The sequence below is a fragment of the Lonchura striata genome, chromosome 3 (genome assembly GCF_050655825.1).
Source record: "Lonchura striata isolate lonStrDom1 chromosome 3, ASM5065582v1, whole genome shotgun sequence".
NCBI classification, from domain to species: Eukaryota; Metazoa; Chordata; class Aves; order Passeriformes; family Estrildidae; genus Lonchura; species Lonchura striata.
In genome coordinates, this window is record NC_140705.1 from 65,360,380 (window position 1) to 65,374,945 (window position 14,566).

The 14,566-nt window shown below is 34.4% G+C and overlaps 1 protein-coding gene across 11 annotated transcripts in view; it reads left to right on the top strand.

Annotated features, from left to right (window-relative positions):
- The window catches only part of ADGB (androglobin), a 103,454-nt gene that overhangs the window by 74,268 nt on the left and 14,620 nt on the right, over positions 1–14,566 (top strand). For 7 of the 11 annotated variants that reach the window (XR_014953808.1, XM_085575371.1, XM_085575366.1 and 4 more), the window contains 6 exons: positions 801–935; positions 1,762–1,915; positions 4,983–5,170; positions 6,669–6,853; positions 11,790–11,986; positions 13,084–13,252. Coding sequence is in view for 9 of the 11 variants with exons in the window: in XM_085575371.1 (XP_085431497.1) it covers positions 801–935; positions 1,762–1,915; positions 4,983–5,170; positions 6,669–6,853; positions 11,790–11,986; positions 13,084–13,252 (1,028 nt within the window). In the remaining 2 variants the exon portion in view is untranslated. The remainder of the gene's footprint in view (positions 1–800; positions 936–1,761; positions 1,916–4,982; positions 5,171–6,668; positions 6,854–11,789; positions 11,987–13,083; positions 13,253–14,566) is intronic. The other 4 variants (XR_014953809.1, XM_085575364.1, XM_085575369.1 and 1 more) reach the window with 2 other exon arrangements.

The window sequence follows — 14,566 nt, forward strand, 5'->3', positions numbered from 1 at the left end:
TCATTCCTTATAACCAGCATTTTGAGCAACACTCACACCAGGTATAATTTCATTTCACCTTTTAGTGAAAAATCTTGTAAAGCCCCTGTGTACATTGATGGGATCATGACTCTGCAACCACAGCCTTGTTACAAATATTAGCCATCTATTTTATATTTGTCGCATTTCTACATCAGCAAAGATGAGATGCAGTTTTTAGCCTGCCTTCAGACTTATAAAACTTATGGGGTTCATAGGCAGTGTCCTGAGGGATACATTTGAGTGTTAAAATCATGCTAATGTGCTTGTGCTTTTTTTTTAAACAGCTAACAGATTTCCATTTAACATAAAAATCTAGCACTTTGGCCAATAAGTTTTGCTTTTATTCCTTTGTTCCAAAAAGTTTTAAAACTAAATGAAGAATGTTAATCTCCTAATGATTCCACAGCTTTAAGATGACAACTTACTATAAAGTGAAGATATGCTAACTGATACTCATTTTAAAAAATGAAAAAGTAAGAGGTACAATTTTGTAGAAGCCATAACATCTTGGGATATTAGAAGCAGCTGTAGTCACAGGTAGGCTGATGGATAGAAATAAGTGTATATATTTATCATGAGGTCTGAAAGAACTGATCCCTCCACAATTTTTTTTAAGTGTGAACAACTACTAGAGATACATTAGTAACACATTTTATGTTGTTTTGCATTCATGCACAAAGTAGTGCTCTTCATGATCAGCATAAGTAGAAGTTAGTGTATATATATATATACACCATCATGATTAGATTGAAGTATTTATCTTGTTTTCTGATTTCCAGAGGAATATTTAAAAGAAATTGTAATTCAGTTGAAATGTTTCCTTGTTATGAAGATGAATGGTGTAAGATGTATTTCACTGAATATGAAGTAACATATGCTGATCAACCACCAAATGCCTGGTTTCTGGTTTTCAGGTGAGTTTCACAGAGCCCTTTAGAACTCTTATGGGGGGAGTAGTAAAACACTGTTTTTTCACTAACCTGCTTAAAAACCTGTCTGCTTTCCTTAAATTCTGGCATGTGCTTGTTCTGGCTTGTGCTGGAATAGAGTTCATTTTCTTCTTAATTTCTTCTTCATTTTCTTCCTAGTAGTTGGTAGAGTGCAGTGTATTTGGATTTAGTGTGATAACAATATTGATAACACACTCATGTTTTGGTTGTTGAGTGCATACCCCAAGCAAAGGACTTTTCAGTGTCTCACACTCTGGCAATGAGGAGGTGCACAAAAATCTGGGAGGAATCACAGCCAGCACAGCTGTCCTGAAGTGACCAAAGGGATGTTCCATACCAGAGAATGTCACATTTGGTGTATAAACTGGGGGATGATTACCTGAAAGAGGGCTGATCACTGCTCAGGAACAGGCTGGGCATTGGTCAGTGGGTGGACACCAGTTGTATTGATCATCATTCATTTCTTTTTTTACTGCCTCTGCTTCTGTTTCTTTTGTTACTGTTCTGGTTCTGTTATGCCTCTCCCTCTCCTAATTGTTAAAAATATTCATACTACTAGAATATTTATTAGTATATTTTTTTTCTGTTGTTAAACTGTTATTAACACAAGATTTATATTTTCTTTCCGATTCTTTCCCTCAGGTAGGTTGAATGTGGGGAGTGAGTGAGCAGCTGCATTGTACTTAATTGCTGGCTGGGGTTAAACCATGGCAATATTCTTTGCTTTGTATTGCACATATCCTTTTATTTGGGAAGCTAATTATGATATAATTTAATTTTTATTTTTTAGAGAAATATTTATTGTCCCAGAAGACATGTTTATATTGACAAAGGTGTTTACCACTATCCCTTCCTGCAGACTTCATGTTCTTGATAATGACACACAGGAGGAAATTCCACATGTCTTTTTCAAAGTGACACCTCATGTTTTTCCCAAAAACAAGGTAAATGCAAGAAGTTGTTGTGAAAAGTGTAATTTTAAAAATAATAACAAATGCCCAAATTCTGTGAAGATTTTTAACTATGTCATAGTGTTCTACTTAAAAGCACACTCCTGTAAGCAAGTTTGAACAGAGACCGTCAGTGATCTACTGTGTTGAATATTTATTAGTCAACTTTTGATTATTCTCTCCTCTGTACTCTTTCCAGCTGCTGTTGTTTTGGGTTGTTTTTTTTTTCCTGTTCATCCTGCATAACACTGAGCACAGTAAACTTTGTACCAGTGTTTAACTTGTGGTCATAAAATTTTGCATAAGGAACTATAAGGACATGTATTTTCTAGGGTACAGCACAGTAGCCTCAATGATTCTGTCAATTACTAATGAAAGAGGCCCTTTTCATGGGTTTACTGCTCTTCCCTATTAAAGAATTCCTCTTTTAAACCCACAGTTTTACTACTATTTGCTAAACTAATGGTTGATATTTTGTAATATTAAATGTGTTTATAGCAGTAAAGAGTGATTTTTAGAGTATTAAAGCAGAATTGTGCAGGTATGCTGTATTTTTCTACTTGTTCTTAATGCAATTCTCAGTCACTGAGCTCTTGAGTTTCTCATTAAATATATAACCTTATGCTTTACAATTTAGATTGTTTCTTCCCATTTCCAAATAGTTGATTATTGTTTCAGTGGATCTGCACATGCTTTTGAAAGCTCTATTGATGCTTTAACAAGACATTTGTAATTAGCAAACACAATGGTATTACTTTAATCTGTTACATTTTTTTTGTAACAGTATTTTGTAAAAAATAGTCAACAATGTAGTACATCAAGCAAGAAATTATTCAGTATGCATGAATTCTGAAAGTTCAGTATTATTACATAAAAAGTAATTTAAAAATAAAAATACAACTACCAGTTCTGCTTCCAAACTATGACTCAGCAATTTACAACAGAAATAAAAAGGAATCCTGTCAACAGATACTGTTACTCTGCTTCAGAGACACTTCTGGAACACATTAAAATTCATTTCAGAATGATTGTCAATGAAGATAAAATCTGCACACTAGCAATAATGTCTGTCTTCTTTTTGCAGACTTTACAACTTTGATGGAAACTGGGTACTTGATAGCATTATTTGGATATTTTGGGTTGCATTAAAATTTTTTTCTGTGGTTTTTTTTCTACTCTGGATATAGTTGAAATTGTTTTAGTTATTGGGGTTTTTTTGGTTTGTTGTTTTTTTTTTTTTATTCTACTCTATTATTTACAAGTCTTTAGAACAGATTGTAGAAAAGGATAGAGATAAGCACTCAAGCTTCAGCTGACCTACATAGATAAAAGTTTAAGAAATCATCACTACCACCATATATAGTCTAGAAAATAGAAGTCTGTTTGAGCAAGGACACTGCTCAGTTATTTCTCTTGACTAGACATAGAAGGACATAAGGGATTCATCTTACTTTGCCATAAAGTTAATTTCGGTGGTATATTAGAAAACAGTCCTTTCTGATTCTAGAGACAGTGAATTGTAACAGGGTATCTAAGTAAGTAGTGAAACCTTTTGAAGGTTATTTACAAGAAAGACATAAATTTAATGTTGACATCTGTTTTCTTATTTCTCAGTAGTGACTTGATCCTCCCACCAGACACAAAATTCAGTTATTGTGCTTTCTAGTTGCTTGTAGTATTTACAAAGTGCTCACTCAAACTTTTGGTCCCAAGTCTGAATTTTCTGAATATTTTTAGTGAACATTACGATTGTATAACATTAGCTTTATAGATTGGTATCAAAGAGAAATGGTGTGAATTTGTTCTTCTCATGCATCCCATGCTGTCAAAAAGCAGTTGAATATCTAGCTAAATCCTTCTCTGATTCCAGGTATACTTGATAGGAACAGAGAGCCTTGTGAGTCTGTGCTTAACTAGATGTTTAAATAAGTGAGTTCTCCTGAATGGTTACTCTGAGTGGTTGCTATTACCTTGTGGTGATTAAAGGTTGTAAAGTGCCTTACTGCTACAGTTGCACAAATTGGAATAATGAATAATTTATTTTACTTTCATTCTAAATATTCAGTATTCATGGAGCCACAGCCCTGGATTATTGGATACTTCTGAAATCACAACCCTATTTATTATAAGGATTTTTCAACAAAGCTCTTTTTGCTGATAAATGATGATTTCTTTAAATGCAATTTAGAAGAGGACTGAAAGAAATAGAGCCTTTCAAAGAATTTTCATTTGGACTATTTCTGTGGTGGAACATGAAATTTTAATATTTGAAATAGGGAGTTATTAGGGCTAGTTAGACTACATGAAAAAGGGACTTAATTCTGAGTTCCCCTGCAACATTACACGTGGCCATTTCACTCCTTATATCTCTTTTTCTTGCCTCTGCCTTTCAAGTAATCACATTCACATTGCCTTCATTTCCACAAATACAAATTAATCAAAGTTTGAATTTTTTATGTTAAATCCTAGCTCCTCATATACCTGTTCTCAGGATTCATGAAGAGCACCTAAATCTGCATCAGCCTTATTAATTGTGTCACATTTTTTTACTTGAATTTTCTAATACTAGAAATATTTTTTCTTAATATATTAAGAAAAATAAGATTAATGTAGTGTCATTTCATGATTCGTCTGCAGTAGCATTATTAAATTAGGGTAGATGTTAATTTGAAGACTGAAGTAATCTGATCTCTAAATTTCCACACAGCAAACTCATCTGCTCCTACTTTCACACTGCCTAAGCATGAAAGGAGCATTTTAAATCATCAAATAATTTGGTTAGAAAATTACTTTTGTTGTATCTGTCCCTAAAAACACCTGCCAGCTTTCCAGTTGGATGAAATTGGGTTTGACTTGCCATGTAACTTTTTGCCAAATATAAATTACTAAAATAAGAGGTGCTCCATAAGTTAGAATAGACTGGAGTTATAAGATTCTTGCTGATGAAGGACATCTTATTATATCAATAAGTGTAATGGATAAAGAGTATGTTGCATGTAGTCTCAGAGTGCCTTTTGAGTCGTGTTACTGCCATGTAAAAATGACTTTTTTCCCTTTTCAGAAAGGATACACTTTTGTGGCTGAAGCCCACACTGGTGACCAAGCTGTGGCAGGTGGCAAATGGAAGCTCCGCTTCATCAGCTCCCACAGTGCCCTTCCAGTTCTCTCTCGTGCAGCTGTAAATAATGCCTTTTCTACTCTGCAGTTTAAGGAGTATTACATACCCAACAAAGAGTTCCTACTCTTTAGGTATATATTGAGAGAAGAATGAATAAATTCTGGGTTTTATATCGGTCATCCCTACCAGGAAAATATGTTCTTTCCTCTTTCTTCAAAGGGGAGAAAATTGATGCAAATATCTGAATGTTATGGGCTACCTAATTAACATTTGATTGTAAGTGTTATTTCAGAAATATTGCCACTATTTAATGAAGAACAGGTGTGAAGTACACAGACTGTAACTTTAAAATCAAAATTCAGTATTTTGCATTTCTGTAAGCTCTGTCTTATCTATATCCCATTTATTGAAATTCCATAATACTTTTGGGGAATAAACATATATTAAAACACTTTTTTCCCCTAATATATTAGACCAATTTCCATCTTACAGTATTGGCAAAAAAAAAATTATTTATGTTTTGTTTTAGCATGCTGATTCTTTTAGGAGAATATATTTAACAAACGTGATTTAGTTTTTATTAATCCTTTTTAATTAATTAAAGTTCATTAAAATCCATTCTGAGTTCAGAACTTACCATTCCTAAATTGCTATACTTAAGTTTTTACACAAAGACCTACACATTACACTAAAACAGGCCCTGTGCTTAGAGCTGATTGAATGTGTATATTTTCAAGGCTAATTCTAAAACATTTTCTCTTGATTCCTGAAAGCTTTTTCAATATTTCAAACCAACAGATTATTCTTAGAATACAAGTCTCTTTAAGAGAAGGAAGCAGTTTCAATATAATCAAAGAAAGCATGTAATGGAAACAAAACAAATGAACTAAAATTTTGTAAGCACTCTCTTGATGATTTTCATTCTTTTCCCTCTCCTGATATTACCAATCTTAAAAAAAAATTATGTATTTTTAGCTCCAAATATGCTGAAGTCAAGGTGATGAATTTTTTTGTCTGTTTTCATTTCTTTGCTTGTTTGGTGAGATTAGTCATAACAATTTGAATTTATGGACAAAAATCATACAATACATAAATCAATGGGTTACAGCGTAGCAACTATTGAACTATTTTAACATAACAATTATTTGAATTTTGTCCTCAGAATCTAATTCAACTGGTTTTTAATGCCACAGTCTTTTAAGCTGACCAAAGTAGCTACTGCTATCAAAGGAGATATCCCTTCCTTTTTGAAAGCAAATAATGCTTTTTTTCCCCTCAGGTACTTTAGTAATGATACAGTTCCTTAATCTGACTAAAGATATTCAACAAAAAAAAGGACAGTAGGCAGTCAAATGTCTATTTGGACATTTTATAAGGCAATGCAAAAAAAAAAAAAAAAGAAATAGCTGGACCACCCCATTTTTCAGCAGCAGCACTTGCTTTTTTCTGTTGATTCACTGCATTAAACTTCACTACAGGAAACTTAGCCATCAGATTCCAGGAAAACAGTTGATTTGTAACTCAATTTTAAGTGTTTGCTTCCAGTTCAGCACAACATTTAGGTACTTTGATAAAAAGAATGATCAGGTATAGTTGATTATATTGCTATAATTTTTTCCTCCTCTTTAGGTATTTTGTAAAGGTCAGAGCACCACATACTGCTACATTGCAGGTACAAACCTCTAATTCAGATGTGCTCATTAAACTACAAGTCCTAGATAATGAGAAGGAAATTACAAGTATCATTGGAAAGGGCAATGCAGTCATCCCAGTTTTTAATTTCTGGAGTAATCAATCACTTCTGAGCTCCCAGTGTAAGTATTGTATGCCATATTTAATAATTTTATTCAGTTCAGGATATACATTCTTACAGTAACTGTAGATAATCATGGAAAATACTATTTTTCCCTGCTCTTTTCATTAATTAATTTCACTGTTCAAAACCAATAAGTACAATTGAATGAGGTACATAATTCTTAGACATATTTTCAACAATGGACCCTGTAGTGCTCAGGTAATTTTAAACAAAAAATTAAGTACCATCTGCCTGTCTCCATTGTACTTCTTTTATACATAATAGATTTTAGAGGCAACTGCCATGCCATCTTCTTTGATAATCTACATTTGTTTTCCTGTTTTCTATATGTTTCACTTCTAAATCAAATTATTCCATTTCATTTGTGTGCTATTTTGAATTGTTCATTATACTTGTGTTTTAGTTTTACAATTAATTCTTCATAAGAATTACAAGTTTGCTAAAATAAATAGATGTTTATAAGACAACAAGTCTGCTACTGTACTCCCCAGCAAGACCACTATGCACAAGTTATATAAGATAGGAAAGTCTTCAGTCCTTCTATGAAAACTTGTAAATAATAAGTTTCTATAAATCTGAGTTTGCCTATTTGAGCATATTGAGAACCCAAGGCAAAGACAAATTGTTCAAATACTGGATTATTGCTTTGCTAAAGCCCAAAATAGCGTTATATTTCTTCTTCTCACCTTAACTGTTTTAAACTCTGGAGTTTCCAAAAATGATCCTTTAGCATAATGTGCAATATGAAATTCCAATGCTTTATGGGAAAAAATAATTAATTTAATAATATTTATGAAACAGCTTGGTTCTGTCTCAACTGCATCTTGTTATTACCAGAAATATATAAAAATATTTTAGTCCTATGGAGACCATGCTCTTAAAATGTCATTCATCCAATGAAAACATTAGGTTTTTAAAGGCAGGCAGAGAAAACCTGTCATGATTCTGAGTTACCAAGATAATCAGTAGCTATTTTTGGTTAATGGTTTTGGGATGTGGAAGTGGTCTAGTAAACTTAATGGTAGACTGGTGGAAATAGAAAGAGGAAAGTATAAAATATCTCAGCTTAGGATCAACATAACAGTAATGGCAATAAGTTGCCAAGTTACTCCATGTAAAGTGAAGGAGAAACTATCTCCTTGCAAAGGTGATAGTCTGAAGACTGAAATAAGATAAAAGGCACAATCAAGACAGAGAAGAGAAATGGATTCCACCAAATGCTGAAAGGGATAGGATGGGGCAAAATAACTAGAAGTGGTGTTTTGCTTTTGCCAGTCTACCAGGAGACACATGTGAGAAATTTGCAAAATATCCTCAGAAATCAGACACAAACATTCTAGCTCTAATGTGCAATGATACAAATAATTTCTGCTAATTTAAAATTATTTTAATCCACTTTGGATTATTTGGTGAAATGCCTGATACATTAAACTGATTGAAAATTGGAAGGTTTTTGAATCAGGGTCTATTTAGCAGTGGTAGCCCTAAAATCCTGTTATGATTTTAGGCCATATTTGAAGTTGAAATGAATATTCTGATGCTCATCAAATGTGTGTGAGTATATAGAGAGTTGCCATTTGGGGTGAATGATTATGAAGCTGTTACTGTTTACTATTATATTTTTACCATACTGGACCAACAGGTCTTAACACTGAAGTTCTTTTCCTATTAATATGCATCCTGTATATCACAAAGATACTTTGTGTAGAATCTTTCATAGTGTCCAAATTAAATGAAAATATTGTGAAATACTCTCATATTGGTTCTACTGAGTGTATTGTATTACCCAGTCTACTGAGTGTCTCTAGGTTCAGTAGGCATTTGATCTATGGCATTGTAAAAGCATGTTTCTTTGGTCAAAAGTGTTTTATGGCCTGTACAATAACAGTATAGAAACACTCAGAAATACTGATTCCAAGTTCTGGTGAAGATTTGTACAGCTGACAATCAATGCAACAAGATTACTTCTGTAACTAGTTCTTTGTTCTTTAAAAAAATGTGTTTTCTCAGAATAAGAATAAACAAAACACTGCTATACTATACCACTGGCACAAATCTTGTTAGTTAAGCCACATACAATTCCTAAATTTGACACTTATTCACTACCACACATGTTCTGCCTCTCAGGGCAGATCACTGTGTTGCCAGAATTCTCTTAAGTGATGTTGTTGCACAACCATCACAAATAAAACATCATCTCCCTGCCCACCCACGAACTGTTAATTCATCTCCAGTCACAGCTGTTCTATTAATGTCTTTTACGGCTCAAAAACTATATTAAACCAACTGATTTTGAATACATTTACCTCTTCTGAGATGTAGCATATTACTTGGACCTTGAGCATTTCCTTGACGATAAAGGACTTAGATATTGACACGGAGGTTGCAACCACTGTTTGTTTTGTTGATACAAGCACAGCAGTTGCCTAAGTACAGATGGGCAAGTGAATACTCACAATCCTTTTATTTTCCACAGTAACAGTCTCATACAATCCTGTTAAGAAGTATAAAAATATCTTTCAGATATTTGTTTGAATATGGAAGTGAGGTAGAAGTTTCTTCTATGCAGAACTTAGGAAAACCAAGAGTGACATATAGTTTTGTATGTAGTAAGACAAAAACTTAGTGTTCCAGCTCCACCTGGTGACCATTGCGAAAATTATTGGCTACGTCTGTATTTTGGGGAGCTTTTCCAAGGGATCTTTCCTGCAAAGGAAGAAGATTGACTCTTATGGGGGATTCCACCATTCTGAGAGGAATTATCTACATGGCAGGATTTTCCTCTGGGAAAATCTTAATAGAATTGTTCAATACTCAAGCTCTTCAGGATTAGGAGAGAGAGAAGAGGAGAATAGTGATGTATTCATGAAAACCAGTTGTAGCCTAAGGAATTCAACCTCCCTTGAACGCTACCTGTCTTGCTCGGTAGAGGTAAGGTTCTGCAGAGGGCAGTGCACATCTCCTAAAGCCCCACACACATCCTGGAGTAGAGTTCACCCCTCTCTTGAGTCTGAGTGAGTGTATCTAGGTGGCCTCACTGCTTTAATGCTACCCTTTTGTAAATTAGATCCACTGGCCCTTGCTAACCATGCTCAGACAGGCACTGAAGATCATTCTTGACTTGAAATCTTTATGCAAATATTGCAAATGGTAACCTAAAGGCAATTTGTGCCAATTAGAAAATGTCTTTATGTAGTTATTCTTCCATCTGGAATGCAAATTGTTTCTTTGAAACAGGTTTCTTACATATATCTATTATTCAAGACTCGGATCTGTGGATATTGATTCTTATTCATCCAAATGCACTTCTATTGAGTGAAAGCCTCATGATTTTGGTTCCTTCTGGTGAAAGACCTAGTAATCTAACCACTATGAGCTACATCTACTCTCACCTTCACAGCATGGGATGTTAACTGATACCTAGAAAGCTCAGCAGCAGCTGAGTGAGAAACTATTCCACAGTTACAGGCTGGCTTAGGCATACCTTTTACAAAATAACAGCCAGAGAGTTGCAGCACCCTAGAAATGGTTTAGAAGAAACCCAGTATTGTCTTCCCTCACATTTCTCTCACAGGCTTCCTGGCCACAGGGACAGCAATAGGGTGTTAAAGATTCTGAATGCAATGCACAAGTGCAACTCAGAACTTGTGATTAGGAGTTTGAGACCTCTTTAAGAGACCATCTCTGCAAGGTCTTACTTTGATTTTCTGACTTCTGCTTTTCTTAGGAACAGGAAGCACTGGCTTATTCAGAGGAAAGAGGCAATAGGAAATAATCCATGACATTTGGCTTTCATAAGAAACAATATTTCCTGGTTCCGTTTGAGTTTCTAGGGGCAAACTTAACCTCTAATTGGGCATTTATTTTTTGACACACCAGCATTAAATTTGTTGAATCTGATGTCTAATAGTCCTGCCACCTCCTGTGAATTTCCTGGATGTTTCATTAACATGCATGTAAGGGTGTATTTTTCCTTCAAAGTATTGCAGTGATGCAGTATCATTCTTTTTTAATACAATGAACCCTGGGAGGAGTAAAGCCTCTTGTCCACAGTGAAGTCAGAATAATATCGTTTTCCCAGCTGATGGTCCAGTGTAACACAGGTGATCTTTAGTGTAATACAAGTGAAACTACTTCCCCAGAGGTGTTATTCTTTATCCTTATTCAATTTTCTATGAGATGTTCACTTTTAGGGTACCTTTTTACTTCCTCTGTAGACATGCAGGCAAAATAACACATTTCAATGGCATTAAAAATGAAAACAAATTTATATTTTCTGAGTTAATATTTCTGTGCCAGGCCTTCTTTAGAACATTCTGGTTTTCACAGTTTTTCCACATAACATCTTCCTTAGGTGACAGTTATGTACATTGATAAAGGATAGATCACAAATAGTTTTATATCTCCTTTCAAGACTGGGTCTTTTTCAGCTCACGTTAGCTATGATCTTTGTTTCAGGTTGGCACAACGAGATAGGATACTTCTGTAAGGGTATGCAGTGTCAAAACTGTGGCCAATTCCCCTCTTCCCTTCACCCACTTTTACACAATTTATTAAATTAGGTTAGCTACAAAGGGATCCCACACAAGACTCTCTGTATTTTGTAGTGTATAGCATGGAGCTGTGATGGTTAGTGCAGGAAAGAAGTATGGGTTTTGAGGGGAGAAATTATATGCTTTATTAACAGTAACAACAGTCATGTATACACAGTCTTAAATTTCTCATTATTTCCTTTGAAGATATTTTTGATTTGCATGTGAAATGAAATCATGGTAGTATTTGGAATAAACATGATTTTAATTGGAAGCTTGTGAGTATAGTCCAGTATGAGAAAATGGACAATGTTAATTCTTTCTGATACTTTCTGAGAATATCTGTTTACCTCATACCAGTAATTCATAGAATTTCAGGATGTTTTTTTTGTCATATTGCAGTAAAAAACCTACAGATTATTCAGAGGAGCACAGTGAAGGGATTGGAAACTGAACAATTAAAAAAAGGAAGTAGTAATTCACCAAAGGACAGCAAAACTTCTTCCAAGACAGACCTGGTACAAGAATGCTCAGTGATATTAATAGATGAATCTTCAGTCTCAGAAAGCTTTGAAAATAATGTTGGAAGTCCACAACAAGTAAGAGTTTGTTAATCACTGGGATTTGGGAAGAAAAAAAAAGAAAACAAACAGTGAAAGGGTTATTGTTAATTCATTTGGTACATGTGGAAAGATCTTTTATCCTGGGGTAAAATCCAAAATTAAGATTTTTGATAGCTTTTGAATGAGGTGATGAAAAAAGGACAATATACATGTATGAATGACTAAATAACTAGAGGGTTTCATATCGAGGTGATTTACTCTAAGTGTTCTTCATTTGGCAAATCCAATACAAGTATAGCATAACTTGCTCATAAAGATCAAAAATTGCCAGACATGAAATTAAAGTTTTGATGCTTCAATATGAGCTTTCTTTGAAATATATTATAGAAGATCATCTGTAATAGTTTTCAAAGAGAAACACCTATTTCCAGTCAGCTGCAAGCTTTAGTAATAGACACATAATATCTTCTACTCAAGCCAAGTTTATGAGAGGCTAATGTCAAACCATTGTTTTTTCTTGATGCCATTTAGTATTGTTTATTTTAGAGAAATTGAGTATACTTTCTGAAATAGTTCTTGTTTTACATCTCCACATGTTTTTCTGCTGTGATTTTTTTCTTGATAGTTGAGTTCAATTGCAACAAAATAAAGAAAACAAAAATTATTGAGAAATAAACTCCAAAGTTATTTCTTTTGACTCAAAACTGGCCTTAGAACTTTGGAAAACAGTTTCTAAATATAACGATTTCCAATTCAGTTTAGACAATGTTTAAAACAGCCCATGGACCCTGTCACCTGTACCTCAAATGAAGGCATTATTGAGTGCTAGTACAAGGGACCAAAGCCCTGTAGAAAGTCTTAAAATCAAAGACAAAAGTCTTTGTTTTAGTACATGGCATACATAGGGAAGTTACATGGAAATCTTACAGGAATGTAGCTCCTTATTGTGTAGTCCAGTTTAGTTTTACTTGATAAACACATGAGTAATTGTTTAACTTCACAGGAATTAAAATAAGATCTGTGGAATTAACATTAATTTTTTAAGCTTCTTGTGAATGCTTATGTGCAAGCTTGTAAATTAATGATGTATTTTATTTGCTGAATTCAATAGCTGGCACTTTACTAACCTGCAGGTCTTGAATGCTTGCTGCAATTGTTACGACTTCAGCATGTTGCATTTTCTTTCACAGTCTCACCAGTATTCAATAGAGGCATTTGTGTTGCATGATAGTTGGCCACTCACTGAGAGTGAGTCTTTACTTGTTCAGGAACTGAAAGAAATGCAGAAAGATGAAATTAAAGGTAGGTTGATCTAAGTAGATATTTAGTCAAATGTATCATGTTACTGATAAAAAAAAAAATATTGCTCCAAGCAAATTTTCTGTCACTGAGTGAAATAACAAGGCAACAAAACTTTTTGTTTTGTAATTCTTAGAAATGAAGTTTGCATGAATCTACATCTTCAGTTCACAAAATACAAGGAAATCAGAATACACTGCAAGACTAATGATTTTAGGGCTCAGCTTTAGGCAGAGATCTGGAACAGAAAAATGCCTGCTGATAATTTAAGAAAATGCATTGAACAAGAAGCAGGGGAAAGGCCTGGTTTGGGAAATGTATTCCTTCTGTACTGTTTGGAGAAGATTTTAGCAAGAGAAAAAAACTAGGAAAGCTCCCAAGTACAGTCTGTATATCTAAGTCATATAGAAGGGGACAGAAATTACAAAAGGTTTTTGATTTTTCACAGATTATTATAGCATTTATTCTTAGGAGCAGTAAAAACCAATCCCAAGATATATGAGAATCCTAGTCACTATTCTGTAAATTAGATCAATGTCTTGTATTTGCATCTTCTTTTATCAGCAAATTTGGCAAAAATTATTTAGATCTTTATTATGTTCAAGTTTGTCCCTCCAGACCCAAGAGCCTGAGAGAGACAAGGCTCTGCCACTGCACATTCCCAGGTCCAGCTGTTTGTGAGGCTGAAGATGTAATCCCACCAAGCATGTGCACATAGACACACATACACACGATGTGTATGTGTGTGTATACACATACATACACATTGCCAGCTACAAGATCTCAGACAGACACTCGGAGCACAAATACAAACAGCACCAGCTTCTTTATCTTGCTTTTTCCTCTTGGGCTGGAAAGAATGGAAGTTCCTTGGATAGGTTGTACATTTCTAAAAAGGTGGATCTTTCCACAATCTGCACTTAGACACCTAATGTGCCCAGTAGCTTGCCTCTGCATCCCCTACGAGCTGAGAGGCTGCAGCCCTGCTCCACCTGCTGGTGCAGAACATCACACACACATGCAGCTGATTCTCCTGTGTTCTCAGCCCTAGGTTTCTGCAGAACCGAAAATATTACTACCCATCATTCAGTAGATTTTCGTTAATATTAAAGTTCTATGACTCAATTTTTAAAAGAAGCAATAAGAAGTTATTTGCTTCCTCATATGCATACACTTGCTAATACTCAAAAATTTATTTAGGATGTTTTGGGTTTTATTCACTAGTGGTATGTCTCACTTTTTATTCTATTTACATGTTTCTTTTTAAATGTCTGGTCAAGTATTTTTTTCTGTAATTCCTAGTACTCTGGACTGAAC